General features: G+C 37.8%; 1 protein-coding gene across 5 annotated transcripts in view; it reads left to right on the forward strand.

Moving 5' to 3' along the window:
• The window catches only part of RANBP17 (RAN binding protein 17), a 255,244-nt gene that overhangs the window by 142,499 nt on the left and 95,496 nt on the right, over nt 1-17,249 (forward strand). For 2 of the 5 annotated variants that reach the window (XM_081035898.1, XM_081035900.1), the window contains one exon: nt 16,704-16,763. The exons of the other annotated variants lie outside the window; for them this stretch is intronic. In XM_081035898.1, coding sequence (XP_080892024.1) covers nt 16,704-16,763 — 60 coding nt within the window. The remainder of the gene's footprint in view (nt 1-16,703; nt 16,764-17,249) is intronic. 5 annotated transcript variants of the gene reach the window in all.

Below are 17,249 nucleotides of genomic sequence, written 5' to 3' on the forward strand. Positions count from 1 at the left end.
AGAATAATAAAGTAACACAATTTGACACCTATGATTAAATGGACCATTTCTGTAAAAGATACAAACTATCAAAATTCATTCAAGAAGAAATAGATAACCAGAATAGTCCTATATCTTTTAAAGAAACTGAATTCATAGTTCAAAACCTTCCAATAAACGAAATTCCAGACCCAGATAGTTTCACTGGAGAATTCTACCAAACATGTAAAGAAGAAATAATCCTAATTCTGCACAATCTTTTCCAGAAAATAGGAGAGAAGGAAACACTCTTCAACTCATTTTCTGATGCCATCATCACCCCAACTGCAAAACCAGATAACAATTTTACATAAAAAGATCAATATCCTTCATGATCACAGACTCAAAATTTCTTAACAAAATATTTTTAGATTCAATCCAACAATATATAAAAAGGATAATGCAGCATAACCAAATGTGATTATCCCAGAAATGCATGGCTAGTTCAACGTTTAAAAACCAGTCAATGTAATTCACCTTATTAACAAGTTAAACAAGAAAAACTATATGATCATCTCCATAGATGCAGAAAGTTTTTAACACTCAGTAAAAATTCATTACACCAGGAATAGAAGGGGCCTTCCTTAATCAGATCGATGCTGCCTATGAAAAGCCAATATCATCCTTAATACTGAGAGACTGAATGCTTTTTCTCTGAGATCAGTAACAACGTGGGGATATTCTTTTCCACCACTCCTGTTCAACATTGTACCAGAAGTCCTATCTGGTTCAACGAGACACAAAGAAAAATTATTAAATGTACAGAAGGAAAGGAAGAAATAAAACTTGTCTCTATACCTAGGTGACATGATTCCATAGAAAATGGCAAGAAATCTACAAAAAAAATCTTGGGAGTTCAGGGATAGGAGTGAGGTTGACTACAGTGGGGCCGTGGAGAACTTTTTGAAGTGATGGAAATGGTTGATATATTGAGATAGATTCTGATTAGGGGGTGGTTACACAACTATATGCATTCGTCAAAACTTACAGAACTGTATACTTTTGAAAAAGGTAAATTTTATCGCATGTAAATTGTATGCAACTTTTTAAAAAACTCTTGAATATTTTGAGGTAGGTGTCTGCTCTACACCCAAGAACCTTTGTATCCTACGGTGGAGGTTGCAGTCATGTGTCATGAAGATACGAAAAGCTATTCCACGTTCAGAATATTCCTCACTACCTATATCTTCCCCCCGCCTTCTATCCCACTCTAGTTTCATGAAATTGAATGAATAAAAACAAACTATTGTTGGCTACTTTATCATATTAGGACAGCCCTAAGGCCATTTTGGTCCCTTAATAAGCAGTCTTTACTCACCCCCACCTGTTTCTTCCTCATACCGTTCATTTAAGAAACATTTGCAAAGTTCCCAAAAACTGTTTCTTTCCCTCCTCTTTTCTCTACTGGGATAGCTAGTTACTGGAAATGAGTATCACAGAGGATCTTTCACTATACCATGGTCTCCTAAACGGAGACCAACACGAGATCTCTTTCCCAATGAAAACAAAATATATTCAGACACAGGAGTTCAACTAAGGAAGTTGGTATTTAAAGTTGATTTATCAAGTATGAGGCCAAAAAATGCAGAGGTACACTTTGACCCAGCAAAAAGCCTAAACTGGAGAATTAGTTAAGTTACTTTGGAGAAGACTAAAATCAAAATGATTATTTCGCAGGACTAATTTGCAGGAATATCTAACTTCTGCTACTGCTAACTCTGAATCCAGTCGCTCAATTTCTTTAGGATTGTATGATTATTCAAGAATTCATTTTTAAGGTGATGAATGATGACCTAATGCTGAGTAAAACCTGTCGTAGAACAGTCAGCATATTCATCGTGTATTTTATGTACTTCTGTTTTTTGGTAACTCTTTGGGGGGTTTTCCTGCCTATTTAGTATAGATCATGTGAAAATGTGTACCATACATTGCATCAGAATAAATTGACTAAGAAATTCAAATTTCTTGGTGAAATACCAATAGACATAAATTGTTTGAAATATACAAGGCCCTGTCATTAGTTCAGAATCTTTCTTATATGTTGATACTGGAAATGGAGAAGTTAAATTCCCTGATGTTGCCATTGGTTTGCTTCTGGTGTGTCATGGTAATAAAGCTGCTATTTTGGGTTTCTGTGCTCTATATCTCTGTTAGAATGTTTGTAGAGCCTCTCTCCTAAGAGTTAAGGTGATTCTTGAAAGCAAGACTGGTCTCTTTTTCATATAACTTTCTGTTAAAAAGTGGTTTCAATTGTTCAAACTGTAATAGAAGAAAAACTATTGTTGGAGGCCATCTGTCTAACTGGGTATCTAGTAAAGATACATATTTACTAGATTTCCTGTTCGTGGCCCTGGAGTCCAGACTGTGGCCACTGCTTCAGGTGGGGTTTGAACCAAATGTTCTAGCTGCCCTTTATAGATAAAGATAACATTTATGTCCATCATGAATACGGAATTATTCCAAATTTCCTATTTCGGTTATAATGCAGATTTTAGATATATTCAAAACATCATCTTTTCTTACTAATAAATTACCAATAGGTAAGACGGGTGGTTGGGTTGTCTATGACCAAACAAATTACTTTTTCTTAGTAGCACTCTAGAAAAGTTTGTCTCTTTTAGTTCATTCGTATTTATTTATTAGGGAGTGAAATATGGACTATTTCAAAGGCTTACGAGGTGCCAGTCAGTATGCTAGATAGCTTCATTTATTTTGGTCCTTCTAACAACAATATTGTGCTCGCTTCAGCAGCACGTATAGTAAAACAATATTAAGCAAGTATTGTACAGTTTTAGATAGGAGAAAATTAAGGTTCAGAAGAGATGACCATCGCTGTTAGCTAACGATCCAGACCTAGAACTCTTAGCTACAAAGTCACCTGAAGACTGAAATCTGCACAGATATTTACCTTTCCTTTCCAGGCCTGAGTGACACAGTCCTGGTTTCTTACAAGATTACTGAACAGTTTATTTTTAAACTTATATGATCAATTGCGACATTTTGTATTTCAAATTAACGATTATTGCAAACAGATTTTATCTGGTAAGCTAGTAGGATAAATGTCTCCATCATTACTCATTAGTGAGTCCAGATTTGATACATCTACAAAATAATCCACTACAAGAAAATATGGTTCCAAATTGAAGTTTTTGTTCCTAAAGGACAATGGAAAAATGGAATTTTTCCTCTTAATAATCATTGTACATATTGCCTTGAAATACTAAATAATGCCATAGAGTCGTCGACTCTTAGAACTGGAAGGGATCGTAAAGTATGTACTCCAGTAGTTTTGCTCGGTGGTTTCCAGCAATGGGAAGGGGAGCTGGGCATATCGTCTTCCCTTTCCATGAAACACAGCACTCTGCCTTAATCTGTCACTCATATGAGGCATCCAGATGAGCTCTTATTTGAATATATGCTTTCACATCTTTAAAACATTTTATCACCATTTCCTAATTATACAGAGGTAAGGTCCACAGAAGCAAATTACCATTCCGTGGCAATTTCACTTGCTGGACTAGGATTTTCAATACTATAGTTTATTCACTCCTTCAGTTAGCATTTATTGAATATCTGCTGCGTCCCAATCACTGTGCTTAGAGCTCACAGACTAGTGGAAGAGACAGAGGATAAACAAATAATTGACAGCACAATATGACATAGGAAGTTCATGCAGTGTCACATGAAAGAAGTCAAGAGAAGCATCTCATGAGAAATTGCATTTGAACTAGGTCTTAAAGATGGAGATGCTATTGCAGAAAAGTTATTCTGGTGGCAGTGTCTTAATCCTAGACAGGAAAAAATACAATCTAATTGCCTGTCAGCCATTTCGGCCTCTTTTGCTTACCGCTGTCTACAAACGGCACCCATGCCCGTCCCCAACAGCAACAAGTATCCATTATGTTTCGTGAAAGGTTGTTTTGTCCTTAAGCACCTGCCTTCCACAACGCAGCATAGATCAGATTTGGAGGACCTTTTAAAACTGAGTGTGTGACTCTCTCTGAAATCCCTTTTTGTGCTTTGCTTCACTTGAAATGACGTTATAACTTACCGTGAGACAGAATAATTTGTAGTTTCCTTTGTCATCATCTTCTTTGGATGTCACACACCATGGAGAGCTCTGCATTGGTTCAGAGGAACTGAGAATGGGAAGGACATAGGATTTTTATATTATTATTTCTCTGGAGTATTCTCGCTTGTGAGGGATTTTGGCTCCAGGCATAAAAATGTACAGAGAAGCGGCCTGTTGGGAGAACACTTTGTTTCAGGCGGTTTTTCTGTGACTAAATACAGTATTAAATTGTGTGATGCTTGCATGTTATTAAATCAAAAGGGCTATTGTTTTATTATAAGGTACTTTAGCATATGCTATGAAGGCTAGACATTAAATCCAGGGTTTCTGTGTGTAAAGAAAAGTCAAGCCAGATTTCTTAGCTTGAATTATTTTAAAACTTAGTAGTATAATGCCTAGTAGATAATAAGCACTCAGTAAATGCTGGCTGCTCGTATTATCTTCCTCAGCATTGTCACCATCCCTGTCCCTGGACCTTCAGTACCCTTAAGTGGTGGGGTGAAAACTAGAGAGGCCACCTCGGAGGCTGACTGTTAGCAAGTAAACCTGGCTGTGGGTCCTGGAGCTGACGTGTGAGCCCTCTGCTGACATGTCACCGTCACCAGTTCCAGAAAGTCACCCTCAGCTTCCCTGACCGCTCTGCAGGATCTCTGTCCTAGTTTGGTATCTACCAGGACTCACTCTCAGCATCCCTCACTCCCTTTGGCGATATCCTGGATCTTTCCCACAACTGCCTTTCATGGATGTCTGAGTCATGCTCATTTTTCACTAGCGTCCATTAAATCGCTAAGTAGTTCTATAGGTTTGTTCTTGTTTTCTTCAAACTCCCGTGTCGCACCAATCAGGGAATCTGAAAGGGAAGGACTCTGCTTCCCATCTGGGTCCTCTCACCATGTGATGGTTAAGTTTACTTTTTCAACTGACTATATATCTTCAGCCTTCTAATTTATATCATATTCTCCTTTGAAGCTACCTTTGTTTGTTCAGAGGCAAAACAAAAGTATGGTATTTGGGGAGAAAAATGTGTAGTTTGGCTCTGCATGTGATAAGAGATGGTGTGATTGCTTTGTGTTTTTAGAAGCTAATTTATGGCAGTTTCTTCTTTTTTTTACTGTACTCGGCTAGTAGAGAATATAAGCTGCAAACATGGTTTAAGCTTTCAGTTAGTTTGCCTCTGTCTATATTAACCTGTTCCATAACCCAGGCATTAATGTCCCTTTATTATGCTCTTGTTAAAATACTTATCTTCAATCAAAGAGATGTGTTTTAATGTTAAAGCAGTTTTTCCACCTAAGAGTAAAATAGTGAAAGAAACTTGCAAAGAAAAGGAAATTCCATTTTTAAATAACATCTCAGGAGGCTCTTGATTTGCAGGTTGTTACTGTTCATTTTCTGAGTCCGTTGAGTGTATGACGTGAGCACGTGAGCAGATGTGGGGGGGTGCAGGCGGAATGTGGGAGCAGGAGCCAGCAGTTCGCAAATTGGCAAATGCTTCTGTTTTGCTAAGCACCTGCTTTTTTGTATTCAGACTGTCCAAACCATCTGCTTTTATATTCTCTTTACCTACTGTCGGCCATTTTGGAGTTCTTAAAAAGCTTTCAAAGTGATCAAGAATTTTTTACAGTAAACTAGGAATCCATACCACTCTTTGAAAACCTTATGCTTTTAAGGTAGTCTCATTTAATCCTCCAGAGAATAGGTACTTTTTAATTTAGGTGCAGTGTGTTTTATGTTATGTAATTAAAATGTTTTCCTCCCTTCCCAATTACTTATTCTGAGACATCAAAATTTAAATTGTGTAAATAGTGTGATACATTAATAGACAAATAGCAATTGAATGTAAATGATGGTTTACTTATCCTTTTAAAAAAAGTATTGTACAATTTAATGAAAATTCCTAATTTATAAGCGTAGTTATTTTCTAGATATGCAACTGATATTCTCATTGACAGTGGTACTTACAAAGTCCCTGTTGTGGACCAGACGCCATGAGGCATTTTGTCCAAATTATTGCTAATCCTTCCTACAGCTTTACAAGGTAGGTATCAGCTTCATTTTGTAGCTGAAGAAATTGATTCCCAGGGCAGTTGAGAAAATTGTTCAGGGTCACACTTGAGACTGGGGATTTGAATTCTGGTCTCTCTTCCTTTTGTACACTGCTTTTCAAAAATGTGGCCGTATCAAAATGGTGATTCGGCATGTGATAGAGGGTTCTGCAGAAGGAATCAGGAATGGTGCATTTTATTTAGTTACAGGTGAGCATACTGCCTTTGGTTTGTGGAGTCCCTGACTCTCCCCAGCCTTTGATAATCTATGGCCACTTTCCTCTCTAGTCACTGCAAAAGGCTGGTGGCACTTGGTCCTGCACGTTTGCTTTTCTCAAGGTTTTTAAAAACTGCTTTCACTTAAAAAGAAAGTAAAGGAACAGGTGTGGCCTGTTTCTAAAAACTTACAACTGCTCATTTGTTTTTCTCTTGGGGCTTTCTGTCTGTCAACATAAGGCCTTAGGTGGCCTTTTAAGATTCTAATCAGAATAGAATGGCTATGTTGTTACATGTTTTTTGGCCTTTGTCACCATCCAAAATTGTGATCTGTACAAAACAGACCCCAAAGATGCAATAGTTCAAATGATTTAAAAGCACAGTGTTAATGGATATAATCTATGTTTTTGTTTTACTTTTTTAGAGCACAGCTCACATACACACTATAGAAATCAACATTATGAAAGCATTAGCTCTCTTCAGCCTAGAAAGTTAAATACTTAAGAGAGAAGATTTTTGTTTGTGTGGTTTTTTAATCGGGATCTTGGTACGACTTCAAAATTTCTTAAATAGTGGAATTCAGGAGTCTCCACAGCCCTACATAAAATTCAGGGAAAATATGAGGAAATTCTACTTTCTATGGTGGGTAATAAAATTTATGGAACTCATTTTTTTAAGTAGTGTCACAAATTGAAAATACAAATAGATTTGATAAGTCCATGAAAGATTCTGAAACAGTTATTAAGGTAAGATAGAAATATCTGGTTTACAGCTCTAACCTTTTGAGGTTAATGGTCCTGATTGGAGGGTAGGTCATTGGAGATGAAATCAGAGACAGTAATGAACCAGATGAACTATTGTTGTGTTCTTACATAACTAACATAGGTAGCAGTAATCTTTTTCAAGTCCCTGGCATACCTCAGACCTTACTCTTGTTCAAAGAAATAGAGCCAAAACAATCACAATTTGGCAATCCTTTTCACTTCCAAATCCTAACTACTTTTCAATAATACAACCGAGGCAGAGAAGAATTTCTTTTCCACATTCAGTACTTACTTTTGGAACTGTGGGTTTAGAGTTATTTTGGTACATATTTAATTGAAATCTCATGACCAGATGAACCTTTCCCAAGGAACTGGGTACGTGAGGATGGAGGCACTCACTCTTAGTTCGGGATGTGAATAGAAGCTTCTAACTAAAAATAAAGAATTAGAAAAATGAAAACCAATGAATAGTGTGTCCATGAAGGGCAGCAGATCAGGGAGAGGGAAGACATGCTGTCAGAGACAGCAAAGGGTCCTAGGAGGATAAGAGCTTGACCTCTCTGGCTGTGGTCCATCATACACGCTTACTCGAGCAAATTGTAACTAAACCGCTTTAATCACAGGGCGCTTCCCACTCAAAGATGTCTCTGTTGCCTCCAGCAGGCCAGCACTCCTGGGCTTCTATGGGTCTCCGTAATCTAGCTCCACCTACTAGCCAATTTTAGTTCCCACAGCTTCCCTCTATCAGGCTGACTCTCACCATCTTTGTCTTGGATTGCGTTGTTCTCTTTTTCCTTCTCCCCACTTCCTCCAGCCCCACAGGATGCCCATCCTTCCATGTTCTGTTCAGTATGGACTCTTACCATTCTTGATACTTGGATCATATTCATAAAAACTTTGTTAAATAATAATGATAGTGACAATAGCAGCGCTCATGTATTGTTTATTATATGCCAGGCACTATGATGATAAGCTTTTACATGCATTCGATCTTCTCGTCTTCAGAATAATTTCAGTGATTACTGAGTGGAGTAACTTGAGTGAGAATACAGCGGCAGGCAGTGGCGTGCACAAGATTTAACCTTTAGGTCTTACTCTAAATCCATTCGACCATGAGCTGTAATTCTCAATCTTGCTTCTGAAGTGTTTTCTGCTCTGTCCTTATTTTCTTAACACAGTAAGAATTTTGAGGACAGAGGCAGTGTCCTATGTGTATCTTATATTTGTCAGTACAACTCGGACACTGCTAGATCTTCACCTATTTCCTTATTGATTGATTGAATATAGATATGGATAGGTAGAGTGAGATAGTCAGATTTCATGGTGACAAAAGCAGTGAAATTTTATTCTGATCCTAGTCATTTTTCGGGGGTAGGTATTATTAATTGGAGCAATCTCATTATGAAACAGTGAATTGGAACCAGCCAATGTTCACTTTTTAAGGATGGTAAATTAGAAAAGGATATTTTTAGTAGCTGTGACAATGTTATTTGGGCTAGATCCATGTCACCCTTTTATTCTTTTATTCATTCACTAATAGAATACTTATTGTGATATACTATATTGTGATATAACAAGAAATATATGGTTGGTCTTCATCCCTTTTTCTGGCACAGAGCTCCTAAAATGCTTGGAATTTCCTAAGAGATAAAAGCCATAAAGGTGTCTTGATATTTATAACAAGCCCCTTTCAACTACTCCTGCGTTTATGTTAATGAGGTGACTTTCGAAAAGTACCTAAGGATTAAGTACCAGGTAATTAAAGGGTTGGGACTTAGCTCCCACCCCCACCTTCAGCGAGGGGATAGAGGCTGGAGATTGAGTTCAGTCACCAGTGGCCTGTGATTTAATCAGTCAGGCCTGTGTCATGAAGCCTCCATTAAAAGTTAAAAGGACTGTGTTTGGAGAGCTTTCTGGGTTGGTGAACACATGGAGATTCAGGCAGAGAGGTTCGTTCGTTCAGAGAGCATGGAAACTCCACCCCCATTTCCATATGCCTTACCCTAAGCATGTCTTCCATCTGGCTGTTCCCGAGTTACCTTCTTTTGTAATAGACTAGTAATCTCGTAAGTAATCTAGTGAGCTCTATGGGCCACTCTAGCAAATTAAACCTAAGGAAGGGGTCATTGGAACTTGATCTGTAGCTAGTCAGAAGCACAGGTATCAACGTGGACTTACAGTTGGCGTCGGAGGTAGGGGCGGTCATGTGGGACTGAGCCTTCACCTGTGGGATCTGACACTATCTCTAGGTAGATAGTGTCAGGACGGAGTTAAATTTGTGGGGCATGTGCCCACTGAGAATTGGAGAATTGCTTGGTGGTGTTGGGGGCAAAAACACATTGGAATTAAAAATACATGCAATTGCCTACTGTGTGCTAGACAATGGGACACAGTATTGAATAGAGGGAGTCCTGCCATCACAGACTGGTGGGGAACACAGGCAAAACTGACAGGTAATCATTGTTCAATATGAGAAGGCCCATGATTGATATGCAGAAGAGCAGTGGGAACATAGAAGAAGACATCTGATGTGATTTGGGGAAGTCCAGAAAGGAGTCCCAGGGGATGCTTGGGGTTTCTTTTAGTGTCATTCAGTTCAGTTCTGTGTATTACATAAACAGGTAAGTAAAGTACAACTAGGAGTTTGTTGCATTTTGGTGCCAGGAGAGGCCAGAAGAGTCCAGCTGCATGTTTTCTACTTTCCCATCAAGATTACAAAATAAGACCAAGAAATCTAAATAACAGTACACTTCAGAATGTTTTCCAAATTAAGGAGGTTGATGACAAAATAAATGTTCCATCTCTTCTAAGAAGGTAGTTAATAAAACAGATGAATTCCCCTGCCCCTCTCAATTGGCACCAGGAACCACCCACTACTTCCACTCTGTTAGATAGGTTACCAGATACAAGTCCAAAGTTATTTTCCATGCATTAAATGAAATAGCATCTAATAGAAAGTTTAATTGGGTTTAGTAGAATAAATGTACGTAAATACATGTTTTTCCCTACTAGCAAGGAAACCGTGTTGTCAATTAGTGACAATTGTGAACAGGAAGTTGGAGGAGAAGCCATTTTATTGTGTAATTTTGAGTATTCTCCTAACCACTTTTATTTTCCCCATCTAAAAAAAAATGTGTGTAATGATACCTGTCCTACCTGCTTTAAATGCACATCTTAGTGATATAAGGGAGACAATACAATGAACGAGCTCTCTCCCAGCCAAAAGGAAGACAGTCCAAGTAACTAAAGACTTAAATAAAAGTTTCTCAGGGAGATCTAGGAGGATGAGAAAGGGGTCATAGAGAAGGTAGATATTTTGTTAGCTCTTTTCCATAGTTGCTAATTGAGTATTTTATGATTTTAAATCAGCTACAGTATGGGGAAAGGTCATCATGTAAGGATTGACTATGAAACATGAGGAATTACTATTAAAAAGAAGCAAAAGATAAATTAGGAAATATACCGGGATTCTCTACATATATAGATACATATGTTATAGAACATTATTATTGTGATGGCTGTGGTTCTCCTCTAAAGAATCTGTGAAGATGAAATAAAAGTATTTCATTGAACTCTTCAAAAAAATATCTCTCATACATTCCTAATTGTTAATCGTCATAATCAAGTTGGTTTTAAGAGAAAGGGAGAAGAGATCTGAATGGAGAAATGGAGTGCTGTAGAATACAGAATTTGTATTCATTGGTCTAATGGAGTGTCATCTTGAAGTAAAGATGAAATGGAACCAAGTTGTTTGTGCTTTGAAAATTGAAGCATTGTTCATCATGCATAATTGAACAAAGTTGAAATTTTGTAGGTATGAAATAAAAAAGCCACAGCTATGATAGCTATTACAGGAAATGGAGGAAATTAATAATAAAAGACAATACACTACCTCATAAATACATGCTCGTCGTGAGATTAGAGGATGAGAGCATTAAGCAAATAACCTGATTAATTTAACAATTTAATACTGGAATAGGAGTGCAGATATTTCAGAATTCATTTGTACATAGATAAACCAGAAAGACAAAATACAGAGCTTACTTTCATAAAGTAAGGCTTTTAGGCAGTTCTGTGGATATGTGAAAATTATATCTTTTAAAAGAAAGATTATAACTAAGCAAGACATGTTTGATATGAATATTTCTCAAATAACCAAGTTTCTGTATCTTTTTAAAAATACAAAATATATTGAGGAACAGACTTGTGGCATTTTTGCCTTACATCCAGTGATCTTGACTTTATAATTTGTTCTAAGTAATTGCTAGGAGCTATGATTTTTAAAAGACTGCCTGATGCCAGGAACAAAAATTAGGGACAAAAAGGCATTTTCTTAGGTCTCAGTGTTCACAGAGTAAAGTTTAACCCTGATTAGAGCATCTCTTAATACCTTTTGGATGCATAAAACAATTTATCAAAACATGTTTTAAAATAAATTTTGGAAGATTTTTAGAAAGTGCAAATAGCATAAGAGTCGTTTGTTAGAAAGGCTTTTATTTTATATCACATCGACATTTGTGAATCACTTTATTTTTTTCCCTGTCTGCTATTTGGTAAAAGTCCACAATTTGCCAAAATGGTTAATAGGACACAAATATAGACATTGAATGGGATGTACCATGTAAATGTAAACCTTTGTAGTTACATGTTTTTGTAGCAAGAGAATTGTTTTAAAAGGCATGTAATTTATTAGCTATCGGTAGCTTCTTTATTGCCTTGCCGCACTGCAGTAATAAATAAAAGATAGTGAACTGATTTTACAAATGGCACACAAGGTGCACATTTTGTGGGGGAAAAGTCTTTTTTTAAAGAATTGGCATTAAATCCTTTTTTTGTGATGACAAAGAGGCTAAGAGTGCAAACTGTATTTTCTGTTTATCGAAAACAGTCTTTTTTTCTCGGGGGCATTTTTTCCTATGATCATCAAGGGATTTCAAAAGCAATAAAGTGTGGAATCATTGTTCGACTTGAACAGTATTAAAACTTAGGTTTTAATTTCAGTGAAGTAATAAGATTTGAACCTGTCTCACATTACAGCACTGTAAGGCATTTAGCAATTGTATTTTAAAAGAGGTTTTTAAGATGCAGCTCACTTGTAAGCTAACTGTCTGTCAGTAATTAATAGTTTCTCTTCAGCATAGGCTGTTGTGATCAGACCAAGAAATATCTGGGATTTTAGTAACACATTATGATAATTGTGAGTGTTTATTTCTAATTAGTCTAAATGTCTAATAATTTTCAGCTCCTCTGCCTGCTTAAAATAAAAAAGAGTAATGTTTAAAGCTACAGTGTATCTTTGGGCTTTTAAAAATATGAATGTACATGTACATATTTCAATAAGCTTTACACCCAGCAATATTATATGTCAGTTGACTTATTCATTAACCAAGTATTTTATCCTTCAATGTCATTTTATAGTTTTTAGACATCATTTGTATATGTAGAAAATGTTGCCAGATGCAGTAAAATGTATACAGCTAAACCCAAACTGACAATCTGTATTCTTTAATACTCAACATTGAAACTTAGCTTTGCTTCTCCAAAAAGCCTTTAAAATATGAGCATTTCTATCAGATCAATGTGGCAACATACTTGCTGATGAAAGATTGTATTTAGCATTTTGAATTGCTATTGAAAATAATTGCCTCTACAAAAGGAAACATCTGTACGATAGTGTATGGTTAAAGCTGCCATCAATTTTTAACATTTGAGGGTTGAGCTATGACCTTTTATGATGACTGTGAACAGTAACTGCCTCCATTAGCCATAAGTTTTGTTTCTTTATTTTAGTAGATGGCCTAGACTGTAAATATTAGAGAATCTAAAATAAATCAACATATTATCCTAAGGATACAAAATGTAAGAGCTATTTGTGGTTGGGAACCTTTGACAGATAGTTGGGATGAAGCAGATGATTGCCTGCCTCGCGTATCTGGTCTCCATAGCTATGCCTGCAGGCAGTTTAGTGCTATGGTTGTATATTGATGTCAGGGTTAGCACTGAGTGGCTAGCAGTGACAGATGTCTATAATTACAGGCAATGCTTCCAGTATTTCTGAAAAGCCAGCCTATGTTGAACAATTATCTTATTTCTGCCTTGCCAAAGAGCATGTTCCAATTGCTAGTATTAGCATTGGTGAATAGAACGCTTCATCTGCTGCCTTGGGACAGATGTGGGAAAAGCACTCGGTTATAAAACACAAATGCAAAATATTTTTTCAACATTTTGAATTAGTTAAGTTCAGTGTTTTCCTAATTTGTATCTCCCATAGTGTTTCTGTGGAAGGAATCTTGAAATACAAAAGCACATTTGGCATCCTTATTGGGATTTTGTTTTCCCCGAGGCCCGTGTGGCTCCCCAGTGCCAGGTTCCCTTTACTGAATAGATGTTTTTAAGCAAAGTTGGCTGTGAAGCAGCCTTCTCCAATGTGAATTACATTTTCTGATTGATTCCCATTACAAAATTGGAAATGCATTTCCGTGAACAATCTCTCACACCTTTTGATCAGGAAAATTATAAAATGATAGTGCTGAAATGTGCAAAGCACCTTAGTATACTGGTGGCTTTACATTTGCAATTTTCAATTTTTGTTTTAACCCTTTCCTTTTAGCCTTCGATCATTTATTCTCCAAGTGTTTATGACCACTTCCTTCCACGACCCACCTTGGTCCACTTTCCTGACACCAGAGAAGTGTGTTCATACATGATGGTCCCTTTTTATCTGGCCATGTGCATTTAGAGTCACGGGCGGTAATGCCACACTCCGCAGCAGATGCCGCGCCTTACGCACTGCTCTCCAGCCTTAGCATCCCTGAAGTTCCCGAAGTTCTCGGCACTGGCTACTAAAACACTGTCCACGCTATAACTTAGGAATTCTCTATTTTCAGGTAACATAGAGTGAGAAATGCCTAGAAAGTATCATTTGAGAGTGTTTTCTCTTCAACCTTCAATTAACCTGTATTGGGCTTCGCCTTTGTGTTCAACCATTTTGTGACATTACTCATTACAGTTTCTCATTTAGTCTTGTCAGCAATAGCCTCGTTGGTAGGTATGATTATCTTCATCTTACAGAACATGGAATAGATTTCAGGAAAGTTAAAAACTTGTTCTGTGCCAGGTTTTCAACCAAATCATCTTACTCTAAACTCCAGTGTGCTTCCCGCTGTACCACGTTGCCTATGTGTGTATGGATTTAGACGTTGGTCTTGGCGTGCTCAGCTTTAAGTGTAATGATTGGTAAGACCAACATCACAAGTTTCATCCCCATATTTGCTGTTTTATTTACCAAGGAAAACATTTAGCTCTACAACCATTGATTGGACCTCTAGTCCTGGCTAGCCATGAGTCACAGGAGAACCAAACTAGATCCTAGATATTTGATGTAATCCATCCTACTCACTCATAAGCCAACTGTCTGTACCTCAACCCATGGTCTAGTGTCCGAGATCAATATTATATTTTTATATGAAAGCCATTCTCTTTCTGTGCTTACTGAGCCTATCACAGAAAAACTTTTTTTTTTAATTGAGATCACACTGGTTAACATTGTGTAAGTTCCAGGTGTCCAACACTATAATCCGATATCCTTACACCCTACTGCGTGCTGACCACCATCACCATATATTTGACCCTTTGCAAAAAACGCTTGATAATTTCAAACCAATGATGATATTCTGAAACCCCTTGTCTGTGTACATTCATTTAGCAAAGAAAACTGGGAGCATTGGGTGGAGTCACTGATCTGAATTGGAAAGAGTTGGATGATAATTTATTGGACACAGGGATGTAAATTATCTACTTAACCCAGCAAGTTGAGAACTTAACCTGGAGACAAGAAACGAATTTGTGATGACTCCAAAAAGGAGGATGAGGGCTTTAAAATTGTGAACTTAGGTGATGTACATAATATAGCATGTGATGACAACAATAATAGCTCACACTTATGGAAATTATACTAAATGCCACGACTGTTCTAAGTGCTTTGCATAAATGAACTAGTCCTCTCAGAAATTCTCTAAATTAGGTCCTGCTCTTATCTTCTTTTTATATTTGAGAAAACTAAGGTTTAGGTATAGAGGGTAAGGAACTTGTTCAAAATCACTCAGTAAGTGGTGGAATCCAACTAGTGTTGGGCTCAGAATCTATCCTTAATGACTTTGCTAGACAGCCTCCTAATTTGTGATATTACTTCTTGTGATATTATTCTTTCTATTTTACAAATGAAGAAACTGAGACTGTGAGAGCCTAAATAATTTAACCAGGATTACAGAGTTAAGTCATGCAAGGCTAACAGGTAGCAGAGACTCACTCTAAATGCTGTGTGCATTGCGCTATGCATACATTTTGTGTTGAAGTTATCTAAATTATATACACAATTACCTTGCTCCTTTCTGTCTTCCTAACTAAGACAAGAATCTGATTCCTTGCCCACTGTGTATTGTCTTGGTCCACGACATGGGCTTCTGCATATGTTGTAGCTGCTTTTCACCATGGAAGTGTTCACTGGGGAGACGAGGCTGAGAGCAGGCCTCGGCCTGCTGCTGCAGATACAGCCCTCTCAGAGGGCTGAGTATTAGTGTTTGAGGGCATGAATGGGCCATCTGACCCATTGCATTGGCGCTAAGTTAAAGTTGTCACTAGCTAGGCTAGTGTGAGAGGCAGAAATTAAAAGGCACAGAGGTACAAAAACAAGATTTTTGAGTAAAATTTGAGAATATAATGAAAGAAACCAGCTGATTTGACAGTCATGAAATATGGATGATGTCATTGACACCCCCTTTTCCATTCCCTGGCCACTATTGTTCTGCTCCTCATATCAAGTTGTTCTTCCAAGAACAGTAAAGAGTTGACTATCTCTTAGGAGGAAAGCACAGAAGCTCTCTTGGATGTAAGAAATGGGACATGTTTCAGAGAGGCCATGTGGAGGCAGAAATAGCATAATATTAACAGAAAGCATGTATGAATAAAATAAAGACATTAGAAGTGGAAATGGGGACCTGGTGAAAGTCTTAACACCCACTGTAACTATAATTTGGTATGGTTTTAGAGAATCGGGGTGAGAGTACGTATGTAAGAATTAGATTAGGTGGTGGAGGGCTCAGTATGATCACTTATGTTGTGAGTGAGTACAGGAATGAGTTCTGTTTATTAAAGGTGTACTTTTACTCATCCAAAGGTGACGTGGCTTACTTAAACCGTTAGGTTTAAGTAAGTTAGGTTTAAGTACCACTCGCCACACTTGCATAATGTGAGTGCCTCATGGGAAATGACGGATTCTTAAAAATAGTTCTGTCAAGTATTATTTATAATTGGTTCTTTTTTAGGCCTATCCTTTAGTAATTGGTTTCTTCCATTATTCCTTGGAGCAAACCCACTGTAATCCATATAACCACATCCAAGCTTTGAACAGCAGTTTACCAGGCCTCTGCTCATGGCCTCCAGAATAAAATCTAAGTCCCAAGGGCATTTTAAGTGACAGCCACAAAGATCCTGAGCCACATTGTCCCTGTATCTGAAGTTGGGAAGGCCTTCAGCTCTTCCCTTATCCCTGACGCCAGGTGGCAGGTCCCTAAACTCTGTGCTTTTTAGGTTGTACGCCTGAGGAGTGATGTGTCCAGAGTTCCAGAGAAGTCTTGGAAAATAGTGAAGGTGAGTTGGGTTGCCGGCTCTCGTGGTGGATCACCAATCGTATGCCTGTCTCACCACAGCCCCGGAGTCTTCGTACTAAAATGGGCACCTGCTTGCTGTGCCAAGGGAGGGGTGCATTGTCTTGTTTCTCTTTCCATGCACTGTGTAATCCCGCAGTGTGCGTGTTTGGTAACCAGAGGTTCACTAGTCAGCTAATAAGCAGTATGAAAATGCAAAGCCTCTGTTGAGCGTGATTGCATACTGTGAAAGCAGCCTATGTTTCTTGATCATAGCGTTGCTAAGTGGCCAGTTCTAACCATTTATTCCTACCTGAAAGGAGAAAGTTTTCTTTGGCTACATTGACTGGCATGTATTATTGAGCAGTATGGAACACATGTCTCCCTTGTGCCAGAATATGTCTCCGGCTGACACCTTTAAGAGGTATGGGGGATGACCAGAAACAAACCCTTTGATTCCTGATTCCCCACCTCTACCACCACCCTCTCA

This window comes from Rhinolophus hipposideros (assembly GCF_964194185.1).
Source record: "Rhinolophus hipposideros genome assembly, chromosome: 23".
Taxonomy (NCBI): domain Eukaryota; kingdom Metazoa; phylum Chordata; class Mammalia; order Chiroptera; family Rhinolophidae; genus Rhinolophus; species Rhinolophus hipposideros.